Below are 14750 nucleotides of genomic sequence, written 5' to 3'. Positions count from 1 at the left end.
GAGCCTCAGCAAGATCAGGTGGATTGACCACAATAAACAGAACTGTCTAGCCTACCCAAGACTCCCATGAAATGATAAACGCTTGTTGTTTTACTCCTCTGAGTTACAGGGGTAGTTTGGGTGTTGTAAATGACTAATACAGAGCTTACTGGGGAAGCAAAGCATCCCACCATCGAATTCTAAAACAAAATTGCCCACTGCAAGCCCACTGCCATTAACCCACCACAAATATTTTCTGTAGGGGTCTCCATCCCCCAGAAGTTCGCTATCCAGGGTGTCCTTATCACACACCTACGACAGACACTAGTTCTGCCTTCTGTCTTCATGGCCTTGGTCTATTTCAAAGCAGCAGCTACAAATGTGATCGAAAAAACCTATAGTAATATATATTTTAAAACTCCCCCTCTCCTCCCAGAAACCATATTGCATTTTAGACACACTTTTTTCTGTTGATAGCAATGCTGGTAACCTAAATATCTAATAGTAGGAATTACACTTCATCCGTGTAAGCCATATTTGTTCATCTGTAATATAATGGAATTGAAACAAAGGATTTCTAAAATTCCCTGTGGTTTTCTGGATTTCTGATTCTCATGATAAAAAATCAAAGGTATGCTTTTGAAGACTATTTTAGTTACATTGGAAAATACCCAAGTATAAATTTAAGTAAAATGCAGGATAGAAAACGTAGTATTATTCCAGTACTGCAAAAATAAATAGAAATGTAAATACATGAAAACACAGACAGAAAGAGAAAGACTACAAGAAAGAAAAATATTTTAAATTGTGTTTCTGGTGATGGATTACTTCTTTGTAATTTTCCTTTTAAAAAAATGTCTATGAGCACATTTGTAGTACAAACACCCTCACAAACACTTAAGTCCTGTGCTTCCCGGAGAGCAGCCAATGCCTGCCCAGAACGAGCTGCATTGGGGCAGGTGGCTGTGTCAGGCTATTGGAAAACTTCCCTAAACAGCAGGGCGGGCGCGCAGCGGGAGGGACCCAGATGCTCAGAAGAGCCTCCCCACGTGCTTTCTGGGAAACTGCCGGGGAGCAAGAAGGACCAGGCTTGAGAGGAAATCGAAAAGCGAAAGTCAGAGACTGAGCCAGCAGTACGCAGGCGCGGGCGCGGGGCTTTCCGGCTGAGTGCAGGCTGGTCTGTGGTTCCCTCCCGCAGCCACCCGCAGCCACCCGCAGCCACCCGCAGCCACCCGCAGCCACCCGCAGCCACCCGCGGGCAGGAAACGCACTCTGGGTCCGCGACGGCCCGCGGCGGCCCAACGCGGCCGGCGCCCTCTCTGCTGGGTCGAGTCTGATAGTAGTGGTCCTTGGGCAAAATGAAAGGCTGAGGCAGGGTGGATGCCCTTAACTTTAGGGGGTGGAGGTGCCCCCTAAATTACTTAAGGTGCTAGGAAACTCACCCATCCCACTTCCTCCTTTTCTTCCTTCCCTTGGCCTGGAATCGTCGCCTTTTCCTAACCTCACTTTTCTAGGTACACAGTTTACATTCGTGCTTACTCAGATCTTAACTGGTCTTTCAACCTCTGACCCTCGTCCAGCTGGGATCCCTGACCTTAAACCACGGATGAAGGTGGAGTGCTTGGCTGTTTTTTTTTTTTTTTTTTCAGCTGCCCTTTTGTTAGATCTGAGAAGAGGGCTTCCCTCTTTCTCCTGGGGTCTTTTTGCCCCCCTTCCCTTTCCTCGCCCCTTATGGTGATTAAACCAGAAGAGGTGGGAGAGAAGTAGAATGGAGGAAAATAATTTCATCACTAGATTATGATTTCAAAAGTTTCGCAGGCCCAGGAAAAAGTTTTGGCCCTGCCTACAATCTGCATTACTTATTGAATGGTTCCAGGAGGCACTGACCTAGTTTCTTTGGGTTTTGTTCAACCACTCTTCAATGGCCCTACTTAGTTTCCATGACCTAGGGACCAATCTAGGACCTCCAGTGTGTGAGGAGACCCACCCTGCTGAACCACAGCTGCTCCTCTCCTGAGAGTGAGCACCAGTCCCCAGGCTGCACACAGACACGCTGGCGAGGGCACTTCCCGTGATTCCCAGGAGGCAGATGGATGTTTATCTTGTCCAGTTACAAAGAGAGGACAGGATCCGCTAGGTAATTTCCAGCACAAAATGAAAATGTGTCCCATTATTTTCCAAATTTATGAAGAATTTCAAGAAAGCCCTGACTGGTGTGGCTCAGTTGGTTGGGCATTGTCCCACAAAGCGAAAGGTCCCCACTTCAATTTCCAGTTAGGGCTCTTGCCTGGTTGCAGGTTGGTCTGGTCTGGCACTGGGCACGTGTGTGAGGCAATTGATCATTGTTTCTCTCTCGTCTCAATGTTTCTCTCCCTTCCTACCTCCCTTTCTCCTTGCTAAAAATAAATTAATAAAATCTTTTAAAAATGAAAAGAATTCCAAGAAGGCAACAGCGAAGCATTAAACCAAGCATGGGCCCTTATGAGTACTTGGCCCCTGTGCGACTGTGACTGCGTAGGCTGCACACCCCTTAAGTCCCTAGTATGGGAATCTGGGGAGGAAGATTTCTCCTGTAGAAACATTGTTACATGTTTACTTAAAACAAGTGAAAACTTAGATACAATGAAGAAACAGGTTATAACACCACTTCTTCCTGTGGCACCTGGAATAACATATAGAGCCTTCAGCTTTCCTTCATGATGGGGCCTTGCCTCTCTTCTTACCTATCTTGTCCCACTCTCTTCATGCTTCACTAGGCTCTCCTCCCCAGGACCTCTTCCTGCTCCTCAAGTAACCCAGGCTAGGACCTGCCTAGGTCCTACGCGTACCATGCTTTGGGGATGCAGTTTTCTTGGCTGTGTTCATGGATTGGCTCCTCATTCTCAGCTTAGATCTTCAGCTCAAAGATCATCTCAGAGAGACCTTCATTTACCCCTTTATCCAGTTACTTGATATCACATTTCTATTATTTTTTGGCACTTATGAAATCTGTCCTGTATTATGTGCTTGTCTGTTTTTCTCTTCCTGGGAGAAGGAGGGACTTTGTGCTGTTACAGCCTGTCTCACCTTGGTTCCCAGAGGATATTAAGCCCAATGCCCCCAGGTATCTGTGTTTGAATTACCTTCTCTCCTGTACATCTAGAATGACACTATGTACCATCCTTGAGAGACTGAGAAAACAGTTAAGCAAATTGCTATCTGTGTCTGTGGTTCAGATGGAAAACCCTTGTTGAGAAAAGCAATGCGTGATACAGAGCAGTTCTCAACAGTTTTCGAATGAGTGAATAACATCATTGACCCGCTGGGATCGGGAATCACAAGTTAATTCAATTATTTAGACCTCAGTGCCGGCGTTAGGCCTCTGGAGCTAGAACTGAGGGGGAGGAGAATAAAGAGCATTTGTATTCTGAAAAACTCCCCTAAAGGGTTTTAATGAGAGCACCATTCTTCTACCACCTTTAACCTCTCCCCCTGTCCACCCTGCCTAGATGTCCTTTAAGAGTCTTCCTGTCAGAGGCAGTTGGTGAGAGGTCTAATTGGCTGATTGGCAAACCTAATGTAAGAGACTGTCATGTAGCAGTTTTATAAGGGACAGGAGTAGCAAAGACCATCATTTAATGAGAAGGAGTTAAGGGAAAATTTCAGGAACACTTCACTGGGCAGATTTCTGGATGTTTGGCACATATGAAGTACCTAAATTAAAGGAAAGCTAGAGTAAGATAATAAACATTATCACCCCAGAGCATTTCTATAGAGTTTGGAAGTTAAAAGTAAGGTAAAAACTAAAGGGGAAGTACTGTGTTGTTTGAGCAGTAGCAAGCAGGTTTTGGTTATTCAGTTTGAAGCGTAATATTGGGGACCATTCCATGATTTTAGAATTTGGAGGAATTATAAAGGAAATTCTAGCTTAGTTTTGCAGGCTGACCAAAAAACAAGTGAAAGAAAGGTACCAATTATTGTCATCTATGTGTGCAAACCCAAATCATTAACAAATATTTATTAAAGGGCTGGCAGTGCTAGACTCTAGGGATAGAACTATGAACACAGCCTTCTTAGTCCCTGGACATACAGAGCTTGCTTAAGGTCTCATGAAGAAGACAGATGATATGCATTTACAACAAAGGTGGTAAGAAACACGCTGGGGGATCTAGAGGACAGGAAGCAGGTGTGATGTGACCTGAGCCAGCTAGGTGTGCATGTTTCAAAGGAAGGCTTTTCCAAGCCCGAAGGATGAATGATCCTTAACCGGGTAGATGAGGTGGCATTGGCGAAGTAAAAGGCTACAGTGGAGGGGGGGTGAGTGAGAGCATGACCATCAAAGAAAACGAAAGTAGTCAGTCAATCTTCTCATGTGTGTGTTTTGGAGTACGAGAAGCTTTTGGGGGGGGAGAAGTGATGAGAGATGAGATGAGAATTGAGTTGCAGCATAAAAAGAAACTGAAAAATGACTTTGGAAATAGTTGTTAAGAAGTATGAGCCCTGGCTGGTGTAGCTCAGTGGATTGAGCCCGGGCCTGCGAACTAGACGATCCCGGATCCATTCCCAGTCAGGGCACATGCCTGGGTTGCAGGCCAGTTCAGTTCCCGGCAGGGGCCAGTTCCCAGCAGGGGATGCACGAGAAGCAACCATACATTGATGTTTCTCTTCCTGTCTCCTCCCCTTCCCCTCTAAAAGATAAATAAATTAAAAAAATAAAATATAAAAAAAAAAGTATGGTCTTTGACCAGAACTTGGATTCTTAACTCTTTTTTGTGCCATGGGTCCTTTCGGCAGTCCATAGAAACCTATGAATTCCTTCAGAGAATAATGTTTTTAATCAAACAAAATACATAAGATTAAAAAGGAAACCAAATACACTGAAGTGGAGATTTCAAAATATTCAGAGCAACTTTGTAATATAGCAATATAAGTGCTTCTTTATTAATGGCATTAAATAGAATCTAGCAATGGGTCTGATGAATGCAATTCCAAAGGTGTGTTTAACATAAGCATTATTTTTAGCTAAATGTGTGTAGTATGACAAAAAATACAGTGTAGGTTGTGGTTTGTTGCCTTTATTCCTAATTAAAGAAAATTCTGTTTCAGAACAAGTTTGTAGAAATAAAATTCTAACTATTGCCATCTAAATTCATGAACCTCCACAATTCTGCCCATACTCTCCAAGCAATAACTGCTAACCCAGAGCATCATGAGCCATTTGAAGATTTTAGTAGGGAGTGAAATGATCCAATTCACTTATTAAGAGCCTCTGTCCACATAGGAAGCCACAGGGAATTGTTTGTTGTATTTACTGGAAGAGTCTTGCAGAGAACATCCTTCTCAGGTTTTTATAGTGTCCTTTTTGTGAGGACTCTGGTTGACATGTTCTAGGTCTCACAGTGGTGGTTACATGACTATGGGTTTGTCAGACAAGGGTGCGTTTTACTCTCTAAATTACATTTTGATAAACCAGATGTTGTAAAATGCAATCAGTCAAATCAACCAATGGGTGTGGTCAGTTTGAAAACAGACTGTTGGAAATTGGAGTGTGCACACAGAGGCCAGTTTACTAAGTCTGGACCACTGTCATCTGCTGGCAGAGCACAGCGGTGGGATGGTCTGTCTCCTAATCCCATTCCTCCCACCATAGGGGGTGCAGGGACCTCCCAAACCATGTGAGGTGAAGAAAAGTCCCTTGGGGTTGTGGATTTACATTCTTGTTTATGGGCTTTGCCGGGCGGAGGGGGTTCCTTGCTAACTTAAGACTTTGAGGAAAACTACTGGCAGCTGTCTTTCTTCAGCATTTATTCCAGAATGGAGGCACCACTATTCAGTAAAACTGGCCAAAGCAATTCTTTACATTAAAAAGATTTTGAAAAGGGATTAGCAAAATGGACAACTATGATTAGTATAGGATGGGTGAGAGGAAAAGTGAAAATACGATTAATATCTTGAAAATATACTTTATCTTTCATTAAATGCTGCTTATTTGCTTCTTGTAGGCAGAAAAAATATTTTGGGGTATAGAGGAGAAGATTGGTGGAACGGAATCTCCTATTAGGAAGGTAGATTATGTTAAATCTTTTTTTTTTTTTTGGAACTCTTTTTTAATCAGACATTAGCTTCTTCCTGTTTGTCTTGCCTGGGGGACGGGAAGTGGGTGGAAGAAGTTAGAGAGGAGCCCTCCAGAGGGGACTGTCACCTCTGACTGCAGTCAGGGTTCACGCTGGGTACCAGCCTCAGCACTTTCCTGCAGTAAGTCCCAGTAGATGCCTTAATATTACCTGGCTCAGCCCTTTGCCTAGGGCCTGGCAGACATGGGGATCACCCCAAATCCTGGCACTGGGAGATCGTACACTATTCCTCCGGGTGCTAATTGGGCAATGTTACCACTAAGCATCCAGTCTGGCCCGTAGTATTGGTTCCCTAGATAACCACCAGGAAGGACTGTGGGTCCCTTCTTCTTGTAAGAGGTATCCCTGGCAGTGATGCCAGCCAGCTGTGAACCCCCAAATTGGGATAATGTTGGCATGGCGATCAAGAGGCCTCATAATTCACCCCTGGACACCCCAGGCACTTTCGCTGTTAATGCCCCATTATTAACTCCGTGTGTGTCTAGTGTGATGACTTACCTGCTGGAACTCAGGGGACACTGGCTTATTTGGCTTTTCCCTCAGGCCTTCCTATTAGTTTTTGAGTAACATAGTGTGACTTTGTTATTCTTGATCTATTCTGAAATCTTAACATTTAAACCTCCTAGAGCCAAAATCTTAAACAAAGTCAGAAATGAAACAAATACAAATGAGTCTTTAGTTAATACTATATTAACACTTGGTTTTTAAAAGTGTCTTATCTGGCAAGTTTATCTGAAGCTTTGGTTTTTAGCATTTCGGTCACAGCGCTCCCTGTTGGGGGTGTTGTGCCATCGCGAGGGGAGCTTCAGATGTCAGTCGCTTCCGTATTTACAAAGCTGAAGGAATAGGATGTGATTTTGGGTAAAAATCAGTCTTTACGCTTTTTCATTTGCTTCCTTCTTTTGAGTGTCAAGATTTTATCCTGTTATTCAGCAGAATATGGAGACTTCATCTAAAAGTGAAAAACAAAAAAACGACCTTTGAGGAAACTACTGTTTTGCAAATAAATTACCATTTCTTATGTAAACATCCTTGTGTCAGGCTAAATACTCCATAATCATTCTACCAATTAACTACTAATTGTTCAAAAGGTACCTTTTAAGTAGAATAAAACTGTTTTAAGAAGGCTTATTCATCCCACCAAACATGTAAGAGGAAACGGATGCAAAATGTAGCACAGGTTCTCTCATAACTAAATGATTTGGAATAAACTGGGGCACAGTTTATTTATTTCGAGATTCTGTTATTCTGAATTCGAATGTGTGTTCATCCTTATGTAAATTGGTGCTTTGAACTGCTTGACAGTATTGGGTATGAGCAGATAGAACGCATCCTAAATCTCACGGTTGCATTTACCATTACGACTCTGTTCTCAGAAGAGTATTACTATACTGTTGTTGATCGTTACTCATACTGTACTTGAATAGGCTCCTGGGAGGAACAGCGCAAGCAACAATTAATTTAAAAAATTGAAATGTGTTGTGCTTAAACTGCTAAGATAAATATTAAACTAGGCTTATAAATATTGACTAATAACGTGTTGTCTGCTACTGTGTGAAGAGAGTGGTGAGCAAGGGATGAGGTGTATTTGAGGAGGGTACAGGAATAAGTTGCCCTGTGGGGGCTTGTGATGGAAAGGATTTAAAGCAGTTCAAGTAACTGAAGGTGTCTGCTTTCAGTGTGAATAGTATCAGCAACACACCAGACCTTACAGAACTTCAGCCTCTTTGGCTTGCCGCATACCACCCTCGGTCATTTAGCGATGCCCTTGACCAGCCATGGGAAAGAAAGGGAACGTACTGCAGTTTCAATTGTTGTGGGGCTCAGGTTTTCTCTCAGCACTGCGTACACACTCGGAGACATGGGAAGAAGGTCTGATGGAGACTGTGGCTCAGCTGAATCGTTTCGGCTTAAAGAAATAACAAGGTAAATATTGAACAGGATTAAAAAACCATAGCTCATGCTGTAAGGGACTCAATTCTGGAACTTTATCTATTTGTCACACTGAGATGCCTAACTCATCATTTGATATCACAGCATTCAGCATACTATAAAATATACAACATATACAAGGACGGCTTTATAATTCCAGTCATGACAGGCTGTGGGGTGTCTTGAAGACTAGCTTTATGTATTAAAGAAAACGGGATATTGAGAATTAAAGTACTTTATTCTTAGTGAGATATATTCTGCTGTACCCTTATGCTTCCTATAGAAAAGCTTTTCTTTTTGGATGAATTCAATCATATATGTTTTACGTGTGACTGAGATTACTTACATTGTCGAGATGGGGATAAAAACAGAAGGAACATAACCTTTGTCTCCCCTTTCTGTCGGTCTTGAAACTGGAAAGGAAAGGCACAATGTTGGGAATGGTGTTATCAATGTTATTGATAAAATTAGGAAAAAAGTCTAGAAAGATGTAAGTCATGTTAAAAAGAAGGGAGATAATACAATAGCTTAGTGATTCACAAAATATTTTAGTTGCGTATTTTGGATGAGCATAAAATGTGCAAGAAGAGAAGAACACATCTGTTAGTGGGCCCAGTCTGACTTCACATATTAATGTCTCTAAAATACAGGAGAAAAATTGGGAATCAACTATATATCTGTCTTCTACGTTACACTTAAGTCTGATTGTGAGGACTGGTTTATTTATGGATGAGGGTGTTTGTAGTGATTCAGAACTTTTCATTAAAACTGATACCAATCATAATCATATAAATAGACAAGTTTTTGAAGCACAGACATCAGTGCTTCAAAAGTCACAGTAATGTGTGAGCTCCACCTTGGAAACACTCCCCAGTTTCTCTGGTATGCTATGTTGAACTTGTGCCTGATCCAACTGTAATGTGGACCAAAGTTTCCAACTGTCATTTGTTTCCTTGACATTTGCTGTTTCACATGATCACATGTAAAGACACTTAGGCTTTGTTGTTGTTTTATGTTATTTTCTGTTTGTTTCAAAGGGGATGAAGTCCCAGGACAGTGACAGTCACCCTCTGTGAGTGACAGCTGTGGCGTATTCCACAAGACAGTGCTCATAGATTTGGTTGCCATTGATGAACATTCCAATGGATTGTTTATACTTCCATTAAAGAAACAGAATGGTGAACTTATAGTCCAATTCTGTAGATAATTTCATGAATGTTCTTTCACGCAGTCAGCCCATATTTATCAAATGCTCTTTTTTGCCTGGTGCTATTTTAGGCCGTGAGCATCTAACCAGGAAAGGCAGGCAGGGCAGCCCTTGTTGTTGGTAGGCCAGGAGGTGGGAGATGTTCTACTGGTGCCCTTGTTTCCTCCGGGGCAGAGGAACAATACCGCGTTGGGAGTCTACCGTGAGGTAACAAATACATATGTAGAGCTTATAAACCCTGGGCTTCATTTGCAAAAAACAGACTTGCTTAACTTTTAACGACTTTCTAATCATTACCTTCTCTTTCTTCTCTTTTCCCCAGTCACAAAGTGAGGTCTGTGGTTCCATAAAAGGAAGGAGAAAACCCAAACTCTACCAGTGGCTGTGAGACGTTCCCATGGCCACGGGGAAGTCTGGTTTATGATACTAATAACCTGACGAGACTGTGGGGAACAAGTGGAGGCTGGGAAACAGATAGGGCCTCCAGAGGAAATTGCAGAACTGCCTGAGACAGCAGGTGGGTCTGCGGTGTCCCTGTAACCAAGCTGGTGCCTTGCAAAGCTCCACCCCTGGTGCAGAGCATCCTCCTCTTGGTAACAGATCTCTCACCCCAGGGCAAGACTGCAGCAGGAGGCAGTATTGCAGTAGGCACAGGCGAGGCTAGCACGATAACTGGATAAGGAAGGGGGAAACCCCTGTTACCCCCTCTGGTACCTGACTGGGGGTGGGACCAGGGCAAAGCAGGCACACGGGTCACAGAGGTCAGAATGGCAGGGGGGTGGGGGGCGGTGCAGGACCAGAGAAACCTGTCAGTCTAGCCAGGGGAAAGAAGGAGCTAGTGGGGTGGGGGTGGGTGGGTGGAGGGAGGATGGGCCCTTCCAGAGTACTCAGAAGTTTGGGAACTTAACTAAGGATTTCTGAGAAAGCACCTGCTCCCTCCCACACCGAAAGCTACTATAATCCCAAGGGAAGAAAAGAATAGGTCAGACCCATACTAGCCAGTGCCTTTGTGGGGCCTTCTGATCCTGGAAGCCACATGGCGGATGGCAGTGCCAGCCCTGTATACAGGTTCCAGGAGGGAGTCTGAGGGCTGACACTGGCCAGGAGAAAAGCCGAGCTCTTTGGATGACTGCTCGGCAGTTCCCAAAGGACTGCACTTTAGATGGGAGAAGGAACTCTGGGCACTGCCTTTGGTTTTGGTCCGACTGAGGTTGGCTAGGTTTTCCTCCAGATCCCAGGGGCGATGGGCTTAGAGCAAGAGTCTGCCCTTCTCCCAGACTGTGCTGCATTTGAGTAAAAACCTCCTTCCTTTCTCACCAGCCTCTGCCTCTGGAATTTGCCTATGTGACAGCAGGCAGGTGAACCCTCACTTTGCTTAGGTAACAGTCACAGCTGCTGATTAGCCCTAGCAGTCCCTTTTTAGTAACTGCTGACAGACCACTTCCTCGTTAAGGTTTTGACCTCCACATACCCTTGGATCTTGTAATGATCAAAGTAAACGTAAAAAAAAGGAACTTCGTTTACTTTTATCCAGTACAAGGTCATTTTCCAAAATATTAAGAAGAAAAGTAAACAGAAAGAACCTAACCTTCGTAGGGCTGGGAGCTGTAGTGTTTACCGAAGGCTTTGTCTTTGGGAATGTCAGGATATAGGTACTTCAGAGGGTTTTCGGGAATGTTTTCAGCCATAATAACCTTGTAGTCTCGAAGGATGTCAGCGAATGGCAGAGCTGACAACCGGCCTTTATTATAGGGTTCTACAGAGTGGAATCTTACTTCTCCTGGCAAAACAGAAAGCAAGGGAATTATCAGGTCTCTGCAGGCATTCTTTGTGACCTTTCTTCCCGCCCACGTGATCTTCATGTCTCTGGTTGTAAAACAATGCCAGCCCTCCTTGGCGGACTGGACAGGAGCGATGGCCATGTGATAGAGGACGCCCATGCAGGCCGTGAGAAACTCATGGTACACACTATACACTTTTGGAAACTGAAGTACTGGTGATCAAACTCAATACTAATCTCACAGGAATAAGCAATAGTGAACATGTACCGTTTTCAGAGTGGTCCACCCAGGTGAAAGTTATTCCTCCAAGGTGGCTTTCACTGAATCTTAACAAAAAGGTTCCAGGCATTTTATCCTTTAGCAAGAGTCTTTCCTTCTCTTTGCTAACAAAGCCCATGACATACCTGAAGATGGAACAATGGATAATTTTATCTTATCAAGTGCTTTAATTTACTACATTTGCATTTTTTCATTTTCAGAGAACAGGCCTAATTTATTTTTAGTATAACCAGAAGTTAATGATATCTGAAATACTCTTATACAGATTAAAGTAAATATCAACATTCTAAGTCAACTATCCCTCCCCCGCAACCCGCACATGACACTAAACACGTTTAAAAAGAAAGGAAAAAACCAACGGCATAAAGATAAAAACCTAATGAACCGATATGGAAAATATAACCTGTAACTCACCCATCAATCCAAAGGGGGAGAATGTGTTTCTTAATTAAGTCTAATATTGCTTCAAGCCATGTCCAAAAGGTAAATGATTTACCAGGTAAGTGTTCCTGTTAGAATAAACAAATAGAGCACAATAATTATTTCAATAGTAATGTTGATATAATAATTCAAGTTCCTGTTTTTAGTGAAAGATTTTCTTTGAGATACTTTAGAGTTTCTTTTTAAAATAATCTTATCCAGAAAACCCTCAAAATCCAGATCGTGAGAGGGCAACTTAAAGAGGACCACTGTTATATCCCTCCCTATCAGGCCTACACTATAAAAAATGATAAACCCAATTTTGGCAAGGACACAAGGGAATATGAACTCTCATTTCTAGTCAGGACTGTAAATCCAGATAAATTTTCTATGAGTCTATCAGCCAATGTATATTGAAAGCTTTAAATATCTCTTTAACTATTTACTCAACAATCTTTTAGGATTTTTATCTGAAAGAAATATTTAGACAAGTAGAAAAAGGTATATACAAGATCCTAATTGTAACATTAAAAAACTAACCAAAATTGTAAACATCGATATCCAGCTGGTTGTTTGTAATGTATTTCCTACATCTTCCCAGAGTAAATGCATGCTGCAGTTGATACTAAAACACTGTAATTGTCAGGCAGAAAAAAAGGGAGCACTACTTCTTAAAAAACATATAAATGATATGCCCCCTTCCCTTGTTTGTACCTTGCAGAACTTGGACCAGGTGAGATGACCATCACTGTAGCTAGACTGGACTAAAATGAAAGAAAAGAATGAAAACTTTATTAAACAATTAGAATCTTTAATTTGGTGCTCAATGCAGATCCCCCCTTCTTTCAAGCATCTGTTACGCATCTGCTATGTGTTTACAATGTATTTAATACCAGAAACAGTAAAAATATTTTGTGAAATTTATTATCTAGGAGAGAATTCTTTTCCATGGAAGAGCTAAAGAAAGCTTTAGGAAGGGGCTAGGTGCCTAGGTCCAAGTCTCCATGAATGGATAGGAAATAAATTGTCAGAGGAGAAGGAGGCACAAAACTAATATAGGATCAAACACGGTGGACATGAATATGGCTTATGCAGAAGACAGTGGGAGCAGCCTGATGTTGGTGAATAAACACAAACTCAACTTGTGTAAGACCAAGCCAGATCACCCGGAGTCCTGACTTACCACGCAGAGAGTGGACCAGAGGTCTACTAAGCAATAAGGAGCCATTGACTGTTTTGATCCAGGGAGGTAGAAGGATACAAGTGTTTCTATCTAATTTTCTAAGAAAAGTATACTAATAGGAATACATTGATAATGATCTGAAAGTATATGGTGGCTATCTATGCTACATATTTAAAAGATTTATTCACCCACTCTCAAATATTTATTGATTTCCTACTACTGTGGTTTATGAATTAAAGAAGAATCAAAAAGGATATTTACATTAGTAAATGTTATAATAGTCTTAAAGCCCTGATTTATTTAAATGCCTATTGATCATAGCCACGAGTGGCAACCCAGCATCACCAGTGAGTCAAACATAACCAAATCATACACATTTTCTTTTTTTCTTTTTTAAAGTATATTTTGTTGACTATGGTATTACAGTTGTCCTAATTTTCCCCCTTTGCCCTTCCCTCCAATTCTCCCTCCCTTAGCTCATGTCCATGGGTTGTACATATAAGTTCCATTCTTCTCCATTTGTATGCATCCTTGCCCTGCTTTAACTAGAAATATATATAAATCCAAGTTTAACTTGGTTTTGGTGCTAAATGTGTTTATGCCAAACTTGTCAAAATATAGATATCTTTTCAAATTCTTTTAGAGAAAGCTTAATGCTATAGTTATTACACCAAGTACCACTAAGTCTGTTTTGCAAATTTCATAAATGTCAAAACTAGAATTTTCTTTCTTTTTTTTGAAAAATATTTTATTTATTATTAGAGAGAGGCAAAGGGAAGGAGAAAGAAAGGGAGAGAAACATCCATGTGTGAGAGATACATTGATTGGTTGGCTCTCACATGCCCCCAAATGGGTACCTGGCCCACAACCCAGGCATGTGCCCTGACTGGGAATCAAACTGGTGACTCTGGTTCAGAGGCCAGCACTCAGTCCACTGAGCCACACCAGCCAGGGCAAAACTGAAATTTTCTTGATGTAAAGAATTATATCAATAATATAAAGTGCTACCTGGTGGTTTTTAATTTCTGTTAAATTCTGTGGTCCTGGAATCACTTATTTTCTAGTTGGTTAATGACCATAATAATATTAGTATGAAAGATCTAGCCACCATTAAGACTTCACATTACACTCAGTGGAAACGGCGTAAGAACAACTTGGAGACTCGAGTGTGGGATGAAATGGAAGGGGCTTTAGAACTGGACAGGCCTAGCCCTAGCCTGTGTCCTAACTGATGTAAATTAGCCATGCGTCCATGGCAAGTTACTTGACTATCCTCGTTTATAAAATAGATTATTCTGCCTTAATAATCACTACTCTGTCTTAAAGGGCTTTTTTAAAAAAAAGTACACAGTATTTAGTCCTTGAGTGCTTGTGATGATCGTTGTTACTATTAGTAGTGGTGATGTCGCCCTGGTTCTTTAAAAGGCTTGAGTACCAAAAACTGGGGTAAGTCCCCCGTATCTACCAGCTCTCACCTGTAAACTTCTCTGCCAGCATATTGAGTTGATCTGAGTTAAGGCCACGCCCCACATATGACGAAAACTGCCAGCTCATCACTTCCAGGAGTTGACTTAAAGTGACAGATGGAGGATTGTTAAAGAAAACCAAGTTCTGAAATAGAGTTGTAATGATTATATTTATTAATCACATCGAACGCACTATAATTCAACATACAGGATTCCTGATTAAACCCTTTAGGCTAACCTAAGCGAACAATACAGAATAAAAAAGAGAAATGGGGGTGAGTTTTTATGCCAGACTCTGGAGGTAGGCTGTGCACCGACATTTTAGGAACTGTATGTGATTTGCACCCCCAAATTTCTCATCTGTGAACAGAGAAAAATCTGGGATGGTTA

The 14750-nt window shown here is 41.9% G+C and overlaps 1 protein-coding gene across 1 annotated transcript in view; it reads right to left on the bottom strand.

The window, feature by feature from the left end:
• Positions 1–6794: 6794 nt before the first annotated feature.
• Positions 6795–14750, bottom strand: part of STAT4 (signal transducer and activator of transcription 4) — a 99239-nt gene continuing 91283 nt past the window's right edge. Inside the window, exons 17-24 of the mRNA XM_037043741.1 lie at positions 14370–14505; positions 12426–12475; positions 11706–11800; positions 11280–11416; positions 10820–11011; positions 8371–8437; positions 7893–8001; positions 6795–7044 (exon numbers count right to left, since the gene is read on the bottom strand). Of these exons, the coding sequence (XP_036899636.1) occupies positions 7018–7044; positions 7893–8001; positions 8371–8437; positions 10820–11011; positions 11280–11416; positions 11706–11800; positions 12426–12475; positions 14370–14505 (813 nt within the window). The 3' untranslated portion in view covers positions 6795–7017. The remainder of the gene's footprint in view (positions 7045–7892; positions 8002–8370; positions 8438–10819; positions 11012–11279; positions 11417–11705; positions 11801–12425; positions 12476–14369; positions 14506–14750) is intronic.

Source organism: Sturnira hondurensis, unplaced genomic scaffold (assembly GCF_014824575.4).
Source record: "Sturnira hondurensis isolate 20B ecotype Veracruz unplaced genomic scaffold, ASM1482457v3 Scaffold0004136, whole genome shotgun sequence".
NCBI lineage: Eukaryota > Metazoa > Chordata > Mammalia > Chiroptera > Phyllostomidae > Sturnira > Sturnira hondurensis.
Note: the sequence above shows the minus strand (reverse complement) of the source record. Positions and strands in the feature narration are given on the sequence as shown.